Source organism: Rhinatrema bivittatum, chromosome 1 (assembly GCF_901001135.1).
Source record: "Rhinatrema bivittatum chromosome 1, aRhiBiv1.1, whole genome shotgun sequence".
Taxonomy (NCBI): Eukaryota; Metazoa; Chordata; class Amphibia; order Gymnophiona; family Rhinatrematidae; genus Rhinatrema; species Rhinatrema bivittatum.
In genome coordinates, this window is record NC_042615.1 from 494,239,835 (window position 1) to 494,258,628 (window position 18,794).

At 45.7% G+C, this 18,794-nt stretch overlaps 1 protein-coding gene across 1 annotated transcript in view; it reads left to right on the forward strand.

Annotated features, from left to right (window-relative positions):
- The window catches only part of SH3GL2 (SH3 domain containing GRB2 like 2, endophilin A1), a 369,136-nt gene that overhangs the window by 332,553 nt on the left and 17,789 nt on the right, over positions 1-18,794 (forward strand). Inside the window, exons 7-8 of the mRNA XM_029608721.1 lie at positions 2,782-2,885; positions 7,971-8,101. Coding sequence (XP_029464581.1) covers positions 2,782-2,885; positions 7,971-8,101 — 235 coding nt within the window. The remainder of the gene's footprint in view (positions 1-2,781; positions 2,886-7,970; positions 8,102-18,794) is intronic.

An 18,794-nucleotide genomic window follows, 5' to 3' on the forward strand; every position in this document is an offset into this window, starting at 1 on the left:
AACACTATTTCAGACACCGGGTTCATTATTACTAAATTCTACTTATAGGTCCAAAATGGTCCAGCAAGGCCAGAAACTTGGGTAACCGGCTTTAAAGATTCAGGGACCAACTTAGACATGTCAAACACCTGACTTGGCGCAGCGCAAGACTAGAAAATCTTGTGCCTGACTTGCTGGGACTCACATCGCTGCACCTGGGGGTATTAGTGACCTCTGCTTGATGTCAGGACATAGGGTGCTTGTAATGGGTACCCCACAGAGCAGAAGCTGAGCAGGATCCAGACAGAGCAGGCTTCTTCGAGACAAGACTGGGCTGGCACTAAAGGCTGTTCTGCCTGAACCAACCACCTCCCCCTCGAGCTGAGCCCTCAGGTTCTGGTAGCTGGCAGGACTTAACATGAGTTGCACAGCAAAGGCAGGTACGGAAGGACACCCACTGGGACAGAGCTGGCTGCAGGAAATAGAGTCAGAAACAAAAGGGTGTTCTCAAAACAAGAAGTTCACCACAAGGGCACTAAACTAGGGTCAATACACAGGGCAAACAGACCAAGACCAACAAGACAGAAAAAGCACAGACAGATGAGAAGGCCACTATAATAGGAGCAAATACAGAACAAAGATAAGGCAAGAACTAGGACTAAGATGACCACAACGCAGAGTGCAGGAGACTCCAAGTAGCAGCAAGGCACAGGGAGTGAGGCAGGCTTTTAAGGCTCTAGCAGTGCAGGGAACATGGTCGCCAGCAGGACCTCCAAGCTAGAGCCCTTGGAGGACTGAGCAACAGGGAACTTGGCCCACTGAGGGCCACTGCTGGTGGGAGTTGAGCAGTACACACAGGTCCTCACTCCTTCCATTTGAATTCTTTTCGGGGATGGTGGGAGATCAGGCCAACTGGTTTAGGATTTTTTTTTTTGGCTTAACTAGCTTTATACCTACCTGGATTATTTAGGTCTACTCTCCACCACTACCAGATTTACTCAGCTAAATTTAAACCGCACTCCTCAAGAACCCCGCTGCACAGCTTCTTTTTTAGCCCAGCTAAGTTTTAGCTGGATAGTGACTTACTTGGCATAGTTGGTGAGGGGGAAATATTAAATCCCTAGGTTTGATCGGCTACGTCCCAAAGTTAGAAAAATTTCTTTTGAATATTTACTTCTATTAGGGATGTGCAGGGGGACTGCATATGTTACATTCGTTATTCGTATTCGTCGGGGGGCAGATACGTTGCATTCGGCAAGGGGGCCCCCCAATCCGTTCATGCGTTCCATTCTTATTCGTTTCCTGGCTAAAATGTAATTAACTACAACCCCCCACCCTCCTGACCCCCCCCCCCAAGACTTACCAAAAGTCCCTGGTGGTCCAGCGGGGGTCTGGGAGCGATCTCCTGCACTCGGGTCGTTGGCTGCCAGTATTCAAAATGGCGCCGATAGCCTTTGCCCTTACTATGTCTCAGGTGCTACCGGTGCCATTGGTCGGCCCCTGTCACATGGTAGGGAGCACAAGATGGTGCCGGCCGTCCATTGCTCCTACCATGTGACAGGGGCCGACCAATGGCACCGGTAGCCCCTGTGACATAGTAAGGGCAAAGGCTATCGGCGCCATTTTGAATACCGGCAGCCGATGGCGTGAGTGCAGTAGATGGCTCCCGGACCCCGCTGGACCACCAGGGAGTTTTGGCAAGTCTTGGGGGGGTCAGGAGGGTGGGGGTTTTGTTTAAATTCGCTCCTTTAGACGGCCATATAATTCGGTGAAGATTCGTTGTATTCGTGGGAATCGCGATACATTTCGCTTCCCCACGAATACAACGAATAAGGACCTATACGTTGCGGATTGACAATACGTTGCAAATGAATGCACACTCCTAACTTCTATGAGTTTTCTTTATTAAGGCAGTGTGATAAATATCAGCTTAACAAACCGTACCATAGCTTCTTTCTGACCAGCTTACACTTGCTGGAGCTAGATGTTCAAATAACTTTAATCAACAAGAAACCAGCTTCCATGGCAACGGCCACCCTCCCTTCCCTCCCTGTGCATTATATAAGCATGTCTATAATAATTTAGTTGTGGCTTTATTAATTTTGTAAGCAGATGGCCTGCAGTAATCTGACTTCCCTGGAAGTGCCTGTGAGTGCAAGCATGCCACAAAATACATCTCGCTCTCCGGGGTTGCAGCTGGTGCGCGTTCGCAGTGCTTGATGTCACAAATTAGATCCTATCATTAGACAAAGCAGTCAGGCATCAGTATGATTGCCCTCGGTCCTTTCTGGCATGCTTCCCACCCATCGGCAGCGTATGAGCCGAATGTTATTGGTAGATTCACTTTTAATTTGTAAAGCTGTTAAGTAGATTCCTGATATCTCCAGAGCTCATAGGAAGTATGCATCATTATTACACGGTGTGACCTTCTCACATGCTAAAGTTGAGCGGTGGCTTTGTGATTTACATATGTAATGGATGTGTGTATTGAAAAGTTTTTGTCAGTGGCCTTCTCAAGCTTAAATGCTCTAAGCAAAAAACAAATCAATAGTTGAATGACCAATAATAAAGCACAAACAATATTCCAAAACCAGCAATGGGACCACTGAATCCAAATGTTTATTTATTTATTTATTTCTCGTTTCTTATATACCGTACATCAGATAATGCAGACACTAAAGGAATAAGTACAAAAAAAAATGAAAGTACAATATGGTAACGGCTGCAGTGCAGTGGGAAGCCACACTTCGCATGGTGTCCTGTTGCTGAGCACCCCGCTGACTCTTGCATATTTATTCTCAGATCGAACAGGTGAGTCAGCTTTCCTCGCTTGTTCAGGCCCAGCTGGAGTACCACAAGCAGGCTTCGCAGATCCTTCAGGAAGTTGCAGTAAAGCTAGAGCAGAGGTAAGAGTCTATTTTCGTAACATGATATCAAGACTGAAGGGTTTTTGCGCACATGTGGAAGACTCTGTTCTGAGAAGAAAATGGCTTCATTCCTAAAGGTTGACTTCTGGAAGATATACAGTGCAGAGGGACTTATTTGCTCTGAGATTCATAGCTGCAAATAGAAACATCTATCTCTTGGAAGCTCGTGTGCATTGTATATTCCTCTCATCTGGCCACTAGTCAGTAGGAAATTGATGTATCCTCACTCAGATGCTATTCAGCATTTCAATTGATTTTTGCTGCCATCTTTTCAGCGTGAACAGGTAGTAAATTAGCTCATGCTTGCATAATGTTTTGATTAGCATTATTAGATTTCTGTTGTAACAGTATATTGTGTAATCTTCTAGGTCTGCATAAAACAGATTGGGTTTTTAGATGATTGCTGTTTTGTTTTGTTTTTTTTTTTTCCCTCCAAGGAACAGATCGCTGTCGCTCCCACACCCACCCACACTCCACACATGCACACACCAACACGCATATGTCCTTCATGTAAAAAAAACCCAAAACATTGATTTTATGTAGTTCCCAAAGAAATCCAGGAGACTTCCCAGTGTGACCACACTATATGTCCTTATGGTCCCACAAGTGCCAGCCACCGTGAGGTCTGGTGTAGCTTAGGAAGCAGCCAAGGGATGAAGTGATGTCACGTGTTCAGCACAGCAGCCATTAAAGCTTGATGGGTTCTCATTTCTCATGTCTGAGTCTGTGGTGGCAAGCAATAACTGCTCCCCACACACACAGACACTCTTCCCATCAGCAGCTGCACCGATCTCAGTAAAGACATTCAGAGGGTTTGCACTGTTCTGTTCTGAACGTAGGCTTTCAGTTGTTATGATATTTCATACCAGGATTGCTGCAGTATAATGCCATTTAGGATGATCGGTTTGTGCAATCTACTGTGATGTGCCACTGAATCCTGTATGGCATATCATGTTGTATTATCAAGTTGCAGGTGTCCCCTAGCTCTACCCTTGTAGCTAAAATGTGCAGGCTTGATTTCAGCCTTTATTTTTCTTGTTTTTCTCCTTTATTGTTCCTGACTCTCAGGAGAATGGCTGGCATTTGCCAAATCTTGCTGAATACACTTAGTGGCACTTCTTTTTATAACAAACTGCAATAACAGAAGAATCAAAAGAGGGGACACACTAGATAAATGTATAGAGAGCCTCAAATCGTTGAGCTTAAATGTCACACAATGCAATGATCTAGCTCTTTTTTATAATCATTGGTCCTGACAAAACAGTCCAATACTTTTTTGACAATTTCTGTATATAAAATTCCTAAAAAAAAAATAGCAAAATACTTCTCATAAATGGTCTTCAAAGGCACTGACCCGACTTTCTCCTCCCAGCACAGGCCCTGTGGTTAGCAGACTGTTTCAGGGGTACGTGATCACGTCAGCGTGCGCTTTCAAAAATGTGTGCTCCTACAGTCCAGGTCTTGAGAGACCAATGATTGTACAAAAAAAAAAAAAAAGCTAGATCACTGCATTTTGCAACATTTTTCGTTTGATTATATGAGGAGGGGGGTCCGTAAAACCATTTCTATTGTCGTGACTTCTTTCCTAACACTAGCATCAGGCAATGCAAATACCGCCAGAAGGCTAATGTGGCAGAATTCTGCCTACAGTATTCCATTGTCATCTGAGGATTTTCAAGATGAACTTCAAAAATTCCAGTTGCTGATGACAACGAGGACAATGCAGAGGGGAAGGCTTCCAGCTGCTCTCTGCTGTTCCTGTCATTCATATAATTTGCATGCAGGATGTCCCCAACGCATATAAAACCACCGCTCTAGTTTTTTTCTGATTAGGGCCGGTGCTTCCGGTAAGCAAACTAGGCGGTTGCAGCAAAATCCCACCAGCAAGAAAACGGGAAGGGAGATTTGCCAGAACCAATATCATCAAAGAAGGGAGCGATATGCTGGAGCCACTGCTGCTGGTAGAAGGGAGCACAGCGATGGAGGGATTTGGGGGGGGGGGGGGGAGGGGGTGTTGTATGACCAAAGGTTCACCTATGGCGCCAAATACTTTGCACCGTCCCTGGGAGCTATACAGAAAAACGTGTGCGTGTGTGTCTGTGTGTGCATGCATGACGGCTTGCAAGGGGTGAAGCTCAAGCAACGTATAGGGCAATTTTCCAAGCCATTTACCTGGGAAATGGGCCTGGCTGCTAATTGCTCCCCTCTCCCTGCCTAAAAGTGCACATGGGTTTTCACAGTACTTTACGCTGGGTGAAAAGAGGCTTTCCTTGTGGGGGGGGCAGGGGGAGGGGAGGACTGTGGGGTGCATATGTTTGATCTCCAAATTATCACTGTTCTATTTTACCCCGCCCCTGCTCGGACGCCTGCACAAATTGCAGGCACGAAGAAGATTCGCTTTTAGTTCACATGCACTTTACGCTGGCTGGTTTTCAAAGAGAAACCGCCTGCGTGGATTACTTTTGACAATTAGCTGCAAAGCGTACTGTATGTATGTTAAAAGTGTGCACATACATTACAATTACGTAGGCTCCTGAAAACATCTCCCTTAAAGTATGAAGACTTTTTTAGCGGGAAAATACTGAGAGCGTGCAGACTGGGTAAACCCGTCCTGCTGCGTTCAACGTTGAAATAATGTGCAGTACTCATCGGGTGCAGTTTCTGAAGACCGTCGGCGCTCACTGACTGTATCTGAGAGCTGGATCTTCTTTTCTGCAACTCTGACTTCCGTTTGCTGCTATTACAGGAAAGCATGGCCAGCTGTTCCCTATCCTGCAGTTAGTGCTGGTCTCCGCCACGAGGGCCTTATGTGTCCCCTCTGCTCTCTGGTTAGTCAGGGGCAGGTTCCCTGTCTGGCACGAAGGCATCTTTAGGCCTGGAGCACAATTATATCTTTTCTTGTGTTTGTTTGTTGTTTTTTTTTTTGTTCCACGCAGTTTTCCCTCTGCTCCTTTTCGGTTTCCAACTCAACTGGAACTGGGGTTGGAATCCAGCATTGTGAGACTTCATTTGCAGCTCCCCTTGGGTTCTCCCCCCCCCCCCCCCCCCTATTTAAATTTCTTCCTAACTTACTTTAGCGTAGGTGTTGCAGAGGCAGTCCTCAGCCCTGCCATCATGGGTCCCAAATCCAGCCACTAGGTATCACCATTGCATGATGCCCTATTGTGAACACTGCCTGTACAGCCTCCCAGGACCTGGCCAACTTGGGGAGAAGAAAACCTGACCGGGGAATGAAATCGAGGACCACTGAGCCAGCGAGAGCTCAGTTCTATACATCACCTTCTGGCTCCTCCACATGCTCGCTCTTCCATCTCCCAGGCCCTTTCATCTCTTTGCCATATATCTTGTGGGCTTGCATCCAGGGCCTCCTGAGGTCAGCTTTCAGGAATATCTCCTCCTGCCTCCGTATGGTCTCTCTATTTTTGTTAGGCCCCAGGGTTACTTCTGGGGCAGTTCTGCACTACTGTGGAGCACAGAATTTGCGCAGAATTCCCCTCCCACGTAGAATTACGGTAACAGTTTTTGCGCAGAATTTCTAAGAGAGGACCTGTGGGCCTCAAAGGCCCATCCCACTCACGGCAAAGATCAGGCCCAGAGCATCAGCTGGCCATGAGCAGAGCCCATCCCGCTTGTGGCAAAGATCACGCCTGGAGCATCAGCTGGCCACAAGTGGAGCCCATCCTTTATGGCAAAGATCAGCAAGCCAGGGGAAAAGAAGGCCCAGTTTGAGAGGCAAGAAAGCTCATGAGCCTGTGTGAGAGAGAGGAAATATGCTTGTGAGGGTACCTGTGTGAGCATGAGAGAGAGAGAGAGCCTGAGTGAGGGTGTGTGTGTGTGTGTGTGTGAGAGAGAGAAAGGGAACCTGTATGAAGGGGTGTGTGTATTTGGCAATTGGTGAGAGAGATTGGGTGCCTCTGTGCAAGTGTGTGTGTGTGTGTGTATATGAGAAAGAGGGAGCCTGTGTGAGAGTTCTGTTTGTACTACAGAGAGAGAGTTCCTATCTGAGGAGGTGTGTATATGCAGGAGAAAGAAGGAGCCTGTATGTGGGGTGTGTACATGCAGGAGATAGAACGAGCCTATGTGAGGGGGTGTTTGTGTGTGAGAGTGGGACAGAGAATCTGTGTGACTGTGTGTGTGTGTGAATATGTGTGTGGGAGAGAGAGAATGAACTTATGTGAGGGTGTGTGTGTGTGTGTCAGAGAGAAGAACAAAGGGGGCCTGTGTGAGGGAATGTGTAAGTATGAAAGTGGGACAGAGAGAATCTGTTTGAGAGCATGTATGTGTTTGTGAGAGAGAGGTACAGAAATGAGCCTGTGTAAGAGGGTGGGTGGGTGTGTGTGTGGCGGGGGGGGGGGGGGAGGATAGAGTCAGAGGGAGCCTTTGTAAGGGTGTGTGTGTGCAATAGAGAAAGGGAGCCTGTGTGAGGGGGTGTGCACAAGAGAAAGAGGGAACCTATATGAGGGTGTGTGTGTGTGTGTGTGTTTGAGAGGGTCAGAGGAAGCTGGGATTAGGGCTTTATGAGAGAGGAGTAAAACTGTGGGAGTGAAGGGCAGAGGGGAGAGATAGTGGAGAGCAGAGGAGTTGGGGCCTAAGAGAGCAGAGTGAGAGAGGTCTGACCAGGGAGAAAGGTGGAAGGGCCACTATTATTGTGTACTTGTAGGGTAAATTTGCTCAAAATATCTATCATCTTTGAGTAATAACTTTTCCTGTATTACATTTTAAATTAACTACTTAAACACTGTGATATGTATTGTCATTTTACCAATATAAAGTATGCAGAATTTAAAATTTTTGTGCGCATAATTCTCCCCCGGAGTACAGGATACAACTGTGTAGGTCTGCTTATATTTTTTCCCCTTTGTTCAGATTTATTGATACCTGTTTGTCTCTGTCCCCAGGCTGCTGTATAAGTTGCTCTGTCTGGCTGTCAGCCTTGCTCTTATGATATGGTCGGTGCACTGTATTGCACCAGCATTCTGCTGTGCCTACTGTGCTGATAATAAAAATGGTTTAAAGTAAATTATGCAAGAAAACATTTTTCTGCCCTCCCTTTGTGTTCTGCAGAATTAGAGAGACTTCAACTCAGCCCAGAAGAGAATATATACCAAAGCCTCGCATGAGTTTGGAACTCATCCCAGGTGATAACAGCCAACACAATGGAGGGTTATCCCAAGCCAGCACCCCCAGACCAACAGGTAAACATGTGGAAAAGGGGGGATACAGTGTCGGTTTGGGGAAATCTTTTTTTTGGTTTTGTTTTTTTTCTGTTTCCGTCAGCTGGAGCTTTGAGAGGAGCAGGATCTCTCTAAACCTAAATAACTTTTGGGTGAACTTCAGAGAGACTGTTCTAAACTCTCAGAAAGCAGAACTGTCCTTTGATACATCCGTAGCAATTTAGCTATCAATTTTTATGTATTTATTTATATAGAACCTCATTCATATCTCAGATCAAATGTCGGTATAATAAATAAATAAATAAATAAAATTTTCGGGAGAGAAAGGACACCAGGTTATTACCAGAGGAAAACTTCCCACCAGACAGGGTAGACAACTGCCGAGGGTGAGGGCCATCCACCCTATCACCGGAAGTCCTGCAGCACTGGAAGAGCTTGCCCCTGTGTGGGCCCTGTACTTACCTCAGGCTAGCCGGCCGATGCAATATGGAGAGAGAATCTCTCTGGCCCTGCTGCAACTCGTAATTTTAGGGGCACCCTCCTCCCACCCAGCTGGAGGGGACAACCGCTGTGCCAAACCCTCGGGTCGATCCAGTATCGTCCGCTCGAGGATTGCCCGTCTGTAACGTGCTCGTAGCGCACAATTCGGGCGCGCAAGGCAATTCGGCGATACAGTCTCCAGTTTCACGCGTCCGTATCGCTTCTGAAAACAGACGCATAACCCTTTCCGCACCCGGCATGTAAATGAACGAAAAAGCTGTATAATGAAGGAATTAGCTATTCCCCTGCGATACTGTAACGGGCGCTGATATTATCTCCTCCGTAACCCGCTGTTCTGCCGCGGCCTTAACCTGCTAGTTTACCGCCTCCCCCTAGTAGGAGTTAGTGTAGTGTAGGGTAAAAACATTGCTTACCCGCCCTGGTCCCGTCCGGTCTCCTGCAGTCCCGTCCGGACCGGACGGGGCTGCAGGAGACCGGACGGGACCAGGGCAAAAAAAAAACAAACGAAAAAGTAGCAAGGCTCGGGCCTGCTATGGTAAGTGTAAAAAGTGTAAAAAAACAAAAAACCTGTGTGTTATATAAAAAAATAAAACAATTTTAAATACCTGTCGGAGGGCCGTGGGTCCAGGTGGCCGGTGGGCGGCGGGCAGCCATCAGCGGCATCCGGTAGTCCCTTCTCCCTTCCTCCCTCCCTCCCCTGCCTGGATGAGCGCCAAAATCGCACGGGCGGGTCGGCAGCGGGGGGGGGGGCGGCAGCGGGGGGGCGGCAGCAGGATCCGGGAGCGGCGGGTAGGCAGCAGCGGGGTCCGGGGGGGCAGCGGCAGCGGGGTCCGGGGGTGGCAGCGAGATCCGGGGAGCCAGCAGCGGCAGCATGTTCGATCGGGCAGGCAGGTAGGTGGCAAAGTAAAGATGGCCGCCTGCACGGGAAAATCGTGCAATTGGCCGCTGAAGACGTGACGTCACGACGTTTGGCGTCACGGGGTGTGACGTCACGTCTTCAGCGGCCAATTGCACGATTTTCCCGTGCAGGCGGCCATCTTTACTTTGCCACCCACCTGCCTGCCCGATCGAACATGCTGCCGCTGCTGGCTCCCCGGCTCTCGCTGCCACCCCCGGACCCCGCTGCCACTGCCCCCCCCGGACCCCGCTGCCGCTGCCCCCCCGGACCCCGCTGCTGCCTACCCGCCGCTCCCGGATCCTGCTGCCGCCCCCCCGCTGCCGCCCCCCCCCCCCCCCGCTGCCGACCCGCCCGTGCGATTTTGGCGCTCATCCAGGCAGGGGAGGGAGGGAGGAAGGGAGGGAGAAGGGACTACCGGATGCTGCTGATGGCTGCCCGCCGCCCAGCGGCCGCCTGGACCCACGGCCCTCCGACAGGTATTTAAAATTGTTTTATTTTTTTATATAACACACAGGTTTTTTGTTTTTTACACTTTTTTACACTTCCTGGTGCCTGTCATTTCAAATGTCATTTGAAATGACAGGTACCAGCGCACCCAGGTTACTGTATAGGCGCTGTTACAGCGCCTATACAGTAAAATGGGTTGCGCGGGCATAACCCTTCCCTAACGCTTCACAGCCGCGGCATGCATTTGCATGCGATTAGAGGAGAGTATCGGGGAGTTAGTGAAGAGAACTGTGCGTGCGGGGAGGAAGGGTGCGCCTGACACTACCTCACTGTTTTTACCGCGGCCTTACTGGATCGACCTGCCTAGGAGTAGCTGGAGGGTTAAATCCGCCGCTAGTTTTTAAAAGTGTAGGTGTGCATGTTCTGCAGATTGTCCAAAGAAACAACTAATTATCATTGTTGTAAACGGGAGAACATTTGAGCTGAAAAGGTTTACAAATTGTGGGCTTCATTTACAAGACTATTCCACCCTGCATAGAAAGCGGAAAAAAAAAAAGTCTTAATAAAATCCAGGCCCTGTGAGATTTCATTTCTGCCCTGCCGGGCTTCAGAATTACCAGGAGGATGCAAAGTTACCACTCTGATATGTTGTAACCCTGCCTTGAGGGACTTCCTTATTTTAAAAAAAAATGGGTATTAAATCCAACAAAAAAAAAAAGTGCTTAAAACACACATCACCGAGTATGTGATCACCATGCTCTGTGTGATCACAATCAATTTGTTGTATGCATTCCTATTCACTGTATAAAGAAAAGAGTGATGATGTTAGCGATGATGTTATTTTTGTAGGGTTTGCATACTGGACCGATGCAGCAGTATTAGGTTCCCAAGCTGAATCTTCAGCTTTGCGCTCCCAGCCCCTCCCCCCAATTAACTTTGGGGCCTCTAAGTCACTTCCCCAGCCCTGATACTTAGATTCAACGTTCATGGTGACCTCACCCCTACTCTTAACCAGAGCTATTCTGTAAAAACCTGTGCCCGGACAGAGAAAGAATGCGCCTCAGAAGCCATTTCTGCAGGTAAATACAGATTCACCTGGGGGAGGAGGCTTTTTCAAAACTTCCCACCCTAAAAGAGCCCAAAAAATATGCCCCTTTTTCCACACCCCATATACTTTTAAGGTGCATGTAGAAGAAGTATGCCAAGGGCTGGGGTTAGATCTGTAGGGAGGCATTAATGCGCAGAGCTCGGCATCTTATTTATTTATTTATTTATTTTTAGTTTTTATAAACCGACGTTCCTGTATAAAATACATATCACACCGGTGTACAGTGAAGTAAAAAACTGTCGCCACGTGGGCGGCTTACATTATAACAAATAACAATTAACATTTAAATAACATTATAAATACATTTAACATTTTTAACAGATAACATAAAGATTAGAGGAGAGGTTACAGTAAACCATCGGGGTTGATTAAGATTCAATGATGCTCTTCAAGGACTATGGGCAACAAGTGAGTCTGGTCAAAGGCTAAACTGAAATAGTATTAGCTCAAAACTAGGCAACCGTATTTTTGAAGGGAAAAATACCCTCAGAAAAAGCAGCTGCAAATCTCTGGAGGATCTTGACTGCTCCTCCATGAATTCATCATCGCAGCTGCAAGTAACAAGGATTCAGATTGGTAGTGCTCTGTGCGCTTAGCATGTCACTCACTGTACCTGCTGTGTCTTCCTTTACTCCTTTTCCTGTTGGTGCTGGCATTTTTTTCAGCAGAAGCTAATTCTCCCCCAGGCCCTCAAAGATTTTTTTTTTTTCAGTCACACATTCAAAATTAGAGCATTACATATGTGCATGTTCCAACTTTCCAACAGTACTGTAGTGAAGAGCAGCTACCTCCTATAAATAAGCAATCTAGTGCATTAATATTAGCTCAGGAGACGAGGTGTTGAGCTGAACACAAATTGCATCTAATATCAAGCTGCTTCAGGCTTTCTACTTTAAATATTAAAATTTCACTGCTCAATTGTATTTAATTAACAATACTCAATACAAAAAGAGATGTTCAAAGAGCCCAATAAGCAGATGGTGCAGTGGAAATAAGAATTAAAGAGTAACAAGCAAACAGAAAGATGCAATAGGTGGTTAATCTTTAAGACCTTCACGATCCAAGAAAGGTAGCCTGGAGGTTCATATCTGGATAATGGGTGGGTTAGAGATCACGATGCAAAACTGTGAACTTTCTCATTATCCTAAATATTCAATTAGAGCTTTTTGTGAGAGTTTTTTTTTCCCCAGTAGTTTGGGGTATTTCAGTTCCTTATAATTTTTGGGTACCAGGCCTAGTGGTGACTATAAAAGAAGAGATCAATCGTAGATCTTAGTTGAATGGGTGAAAGTGTTTGGGACAAGAGACTGCAGGTAGAAGTGAAAGAGTGATTGTGCAGTAATGGATAGGGAATGGAGAAAGCAGAGCCTCTATCACCAAAGCTTTGGGAAAATACATTGAACATCAGGGTTGAGGATGTACTGGAGGGGGTTTGGAGTGAGAATGTGAGGAAGCCAAGGAAAAAAGAATTACGGAAATCAAAACAAGAACTCTTCCATCCCCACTGGGGGCCACAAATGATGGGGGGAGTCCAGAGATAAGGAAAGGATACAGTTTTGAAACTTATAATGAGAAACCATGTTTTGTTTTTATAAAGGAGAGATTATTAGGGAAGGAGGAGGAATGAACAGTAAGTCCAGGGAAAGAAAAGTCTACTGCAATAAAATTATAATTTTATTAAGTTAAATTGCAATGGACATTTTGCAGAATCAAAATTTCAACACCATGTTTTATTTAGAGGAAGGTCATGAATACCCTTTTATGTAAGAAAATGGAGTCATACATGTCTCTATAACCTGCTCACAGTAATTAATACATTTTAAGGATTACCGAGCAAGATAAACATTTCCTGGTACCTGCGATATATTTTCTGTCACTGAGTCGTCTGACAGCAGGAAGAGAATGCAGTCTTACTTTTTTTACAAGCATAGTCCACTAAACTTTATTAATTGCACATAAACATTTAAAACAACAAAGTTTCCAGACAAGAACAAACTATAAATGTCGGGAAAAAAAAGACCATCCAGTCTACCTAGCAAGCTGCTTATGTTTCTAACTGCCACCCCAAGCAGGTTACATCCAAGCAGAAATGTTGCACCTAAAGTTAATATAGATTACCCAATTTCTTCATTTCCAGCCTCCAGCCTCTAGGGATCCACAGTGCTTATCTCATGCCCTTTTGAATTCTGTTTTGGTCTTCACCACCTCTTCTGAGAAGGCGTTCCAGGCATCCACCAGCCTCTTTGTGAACAAATATTTTCTGATGTTGGTTCTCAGTCTTCTCCCTTGGAGTTTCATTTCAATACCCCTAGTTCTACAGTTTTCTTTCCAATGGAAAAGATATGATGTCTGTGCATCATTAAAACCTTTTAGGTATCGAAAAGTCTGTATCATATTGTGAAGGGTGCTGAGGGCGTGCATCCTTTGTACTGCGGATAGTTGACGCAGCCTCATAGGCAAACTTATGAGGCCTACACCGGAAGCTGGTGGACGTGCCCTGAAGCAGGCCAGACTGGAGCTTCATCTATACCAGCCGCCTCCCCTGCAGGTTGAGCCCTTGGCTTCTGTCAGTCAACAGATCTTAGGTAGGTCCCTAGGGTGGTGAAGAGAATTAGAGTCCAAAGGTACGCCAGGATCAGGGCAGACCAATGGAGACAGAGACAGGCCAAGGTCAAAGCACGTGGCTAACAAGAATGGTCAGGACCAGGCAAGAGGTCAGGATAAAGACGGCAGGGAATCATAGTCGGGTCCACATGAGAGTTCAAGTCCAGGCAGCAGGCAATTGTAGTAAGGTTGAAGCGAGAGGTCAAAATCTATAGAATCAGGTCAAGGATGGATGAAGACACACAGGACACTGGATGAGATGGGCAGGACAAGGCAAGACTGGTCAAGGAAGGCTGCATGAGTCAAGGCTAGATAACAAGACAGGGATGGCTGAGGCAAGGCTTAAAGACGAAGTGAGGCAAAGCAAGGCTTGAAGCCAAGGCTGGATGAGAAAATGCATGCAATATTAGGTTTTGGGAACATGTTTGATACTGTGCACATCGTTTCCCCCTCCTCCACACCTATTAGAGCCCGGTCGTGCTATGGACAGTTCTATTACCTCTTATACCTATACAATCCAAATAGTTCAGAAAAGACTACGTGTTTTATCCACAGAATTAGACTTTTGTTTGTCAGACTGTGCAGGCTCAGCATTTAGAAGAAAATAAAGGGGCAGATTTTAAAATGTACACGTGCAGCCTACATTTGTGCGCGCTACCTGGTGCACACAAATGTGCGCCCGATTTTATAACATGTGCACGCAGCCGCATGTTATAAAATCCCCCCCATACCTTTATTTCACAAGTTATGCCTGCCAGCCAACTGCCAGCGCTCAATCCCGCAGCCCAGCAGCCTTGCAGAGGCCTCTGGCCATGCCCCTGCCCCACCCCTGTACCGCCCATTTTTTCAATCCCCAGGACTTACATGCATCCCAGGGCTTTATGCGCGCTGCCAGGCCTTTTGAAAATAGGCCCAGTGAGCGTAACCCCTCTACGCACGTAAATCCAAGAGGATTTATGCGCGTAGGGCTTTTAAAATCTGCCCCAAACAGTACATGTCTCTAAAATCCTTGCTACTTACCATTGGTTTATATTAAATAAAGCTCATTAGTGGATTGAAAAATGCTAGAACCCTTAGCTGCATAGAGTATTAATAAAAATAACTACCTGACTATCCCCCACCCAACTTTGGGAGATTACCTTCTGTTTACCTCTGGAGCAATCTCTGGCAGGAGATTTTGGAGACAGTCTCGAGGTGGCTGGGCTGAGGAGGTATCTCTCATACCTCGGCCTTGCATAGGTCAAAACTACAGTAGGTCACTGCAACCTCAGCCTAGTCTTTATGCAAGGCCAAGGCTTTGAGTCATAGTTCCAACGCTTCGGCCTAGTCCAACACTGGGGCCTTGGACGGAGCTCGGGCCGAACACCAGGGCCCGATCCAGAGGCTGGGTTCCAATGCCTGGGCCTCAGCCTAAACCTGTGCCCAGACCCAGTGCCTTGGCCCAGTCCAGAGACCAGGTTCTGACGCTGGGGGCCTCAGCCTGGACCGACAATGGTGCCTGGCCTAGGGTCAGGCCCAAGCCTGGAGCCCAGCCTCTGAGCTCCTCTTGACATGTCGTCTTCTTCTTTGCTCTTGAACAGATGCCATCTGCTGGGGTTGCACCAGAGTAAATTAACTCCAGAGCATCTTCCCCAGTGGATGGCACTATTTTGATGTACAGGAATTCAGCCAGGTCAGTTTAGCTGTCGTACATCAAGGGTCCCAGCATCAGGCCTGGGTCAAGGCCCAGGCATTGGGACCTGGCCTGGCCACAGCTACAGATACCTGACGGATCAGGTAAGTGGGGAAAATTTTTTCGGAGGGCCCTGCTCTTGCTCGTGTCTCAACTGCCCTGCCCTGCCCTTACTCGTGTTTCCCTTCATCGCCAAAATCTTGGAAAGGGTGGTAAATGCCCAACTCATGGACTTCCTGGAAGACAACAACATCCTCCACCCCTCTCAATTTGGCTTTCGTAAAAACCTGAGCACTGAAACACTCTTACTCTCCCTCACTGACACCCTCCTCATCGGCCTAGACAGAGGACACAGCTATATCATTGCCTTCCTCGACATCTCCTCAGCCTTTGACAATATAAGCCACAATCTACTCATCGCCCGCCTATCTGACATCGGCATCCTTTGGTTCCAATCCTACCTGGCACACAGACAATACTCTGTTAAACTAGGCAAAGCCAAATCAACCCCTGTCAACCTCACCCAAGGTGTCCCCCAAGGATCCTCCCTTTCATCCACCCTATTCAATATTTACCTCCTGCCCCTCTGCCAGCTATTATTCGACCTAGGCCTAAAATTCTACATCTACGCAGATGATCATAATACCTGTACAAGAATCCATCCCCGCAACGCTGAAATTTTGGGAGAAATGCCTTAACTCAATCAACTTCCTACTCACCAATCTCCACCTCTCCCTTAACACAACTAAGACTGAACTGCTTCTTATCCACAGCCACCAAATACGCAAGCTAATCACAGCCAACGACCCAGTCTCTAACTCCTTTACAGCACAGCAACCAGTACGAAACCTTGGCGTTCTTATAGACCAACAACTGAACCTAAAAAAACACATCAACTCTGTCCTAAAAGAAGGCTTCTATAAGCTCAATGTTATAAAAAAACTTAAACCTTTACTCCACACCCATGATCTCAGAACAGTCATCCAGGCCACTCTCTCATCCAAACTGGACTATTGCAACTCCCTGTATTTGGGCCTTCCTCTCACCACAATTAAGCCCCTCCAAATGCTTCAAAACACCACTACCAGAATCATCATGATTACTCGCAAATTCGACCATATAACCCCCCCTCCTAAACAACCTCCATTGGCTCCCCATTCCCTCACGCATCCTATTCAAAACCCTCACTTTAATTCATAAATCCATCTACAAAAGCAACTCCACCTGGCTTAATGAGCCCTTCCAAACCATACAATCCTCCCGCCCTACCAGAACAAACCTTAAAGGCACCCTGCACATCCCATCTCTTAAGAATGCCCGACTCACATCGACAAGAGAACGCACCCTATCTATTGCTGGCCCAGCGTGTTGGAATGCGCTACCCATTAACCTCCATCTTGAGCCATGGCCCTTCAAATTCAGAAAAAAGCTAAAAACATGGCTTTTCCACCTTGCATACCCAGACTAGACTCCTCTATATCATCCCCTGCCACATACCCTCTTCCCTTAAGCTCCATCCCTATACATTCCTCCCTCCCCCCGCTCAGTGAAATCACCCATGTACAATATGTCACTATGTATTATATGTTATATGTAAATAGGTTTCATAAGTTTACAGAATGTTAATCTGTGACCACTCAGTTATCTTCTATTTCTTCCCTCTACCTTGCCTTATAACTGTAATATCCTCTGCCCCAACCCTGTTCTATGTAATTTCCACCTTTTGTTGATGTAAACCAATATGATGTGCCGACTAATATCGGTATAGAAAAGCTGTTAAATAAATAAATAAACAAACAAACTGAGGCCCCAGCATCATGCTCAGTCCTAGGCATGACCCCTGCTTTGGGCCTTGGCCTATGCCCTAGGCAAGGCCCCGACTTCAACCCTAGGTGTAGGCCCGACTGGAAGTTTTAACCAAATTAAACACCGAAAATTAAATTCTTAAAGGAATTGAAGGGCCCCCCAAATTAAATTAATGGACCCTTATTCTTAGTGTTTTGCAAATTCGTTTAAAACGAATGCACATCCCTAGGAGACAGAAAAGCCAGAATAGAGAGAATTACAGTAAGAGTCAAGTCCATCACCTAAAATTATAGGTAAGCAACAGTTTCAACTTCCAAACCATATTCAACTTTAAAAATGTAGCCTTAACAGAATTAACTTGGGATTCACGGACAATTTGGAATCAATTATGATGCCAAGAGTCTGCATCTCAGTACAGGAAGAGAAATCACACCCAGTTGTCACTGGCTAGGTGTCATTGAATTAAGACAATCGACCAGCAATAGCTTGCTCATCTTTAAATTCAGGACAAGGCCATTAGAGGAAATTAATTTATGTATGCTTCAAGACACATGGCCAAAAAGATAATGGCAAATCAGACATGGGAAGAAACAGCTGGATGTAATATGCATAAATATGGTATTGGATATCAAAACTGGTAATTCATTTGCATATAGACTGTAAATTGATGTTGAATAATACAGCAGAGCGAGGATAGCTTTGAGGCACTCCTGACGTTAACATTTTCCTAGTGGAGTGAGTAGTACCCAATCTAACTTGTAGTGATTGACCTGATAAGAATGATTCAAACCAACACAATACGGTTGGGCCCAAGCCCATATCTTTAAGGGGACTAAGTAAAAAAGATGATTACGTATCAAAAGCTGAAATAATGTCAAAAAATAAAAAAAGGCCATTGGGTACTTACTTCCCTTGTCCAACCTTTAACGTAAATAATCAATTGTGGACAACAGTAATGACTCTGTATCATTATTGTTTTTGGAATGATTATTGAAATGGATCCCAAATCTTATGTTAATCCAGAAATTAATTAAGTTAAACCAAAACTAATTATTCAACCACTATTCCCAGGAATAGAAAATTAGAAATTTAATTATTAAACTCCCTAAATTCCAAATTAGATTTTTATAAAACAGGGTGTATGATTGCCTTCGCTTACAATAATTCACTAATCTAATTTTATTCTTCGGTCACTTCTCCCCCCCCCTTTTTTCTCTTCTTTTACCATCTTGTAATCATGTTATTCTAATTTTAGTTTAATGTTTTACTTCCCCTACCTTTCCTCATGCTCTAGTTATTATGTTCCAATATTTTTTAACTGTATTATGTTAAACTTGTTCGATGTAAAGCGCCGCCACTGGCACTAGTTTCTTGTTACGCTGTGAACCGATGTGATATCTTTGATGAATGTCGGTATATAAAACCAATAAATAAATAAATAAATAAATAAAAGAAAAGACAAAAAAACAGCTTTCTTAAAAAACGCATTAACATTAGTAGTAAGAAAATCACATAATGAATCCTTGTCCATTTTAACTAGCCAAGCGGGATATAGGTTCAAGAAAGAAGAGGTTTTCATCTGGAATAACATACTCAAAATTCCATTCTTAAGACACTGGGTGAAATTTATTTTATAGTATCTTTTCTGACTGTGGGAGAAAATAACTCAGATGAATCT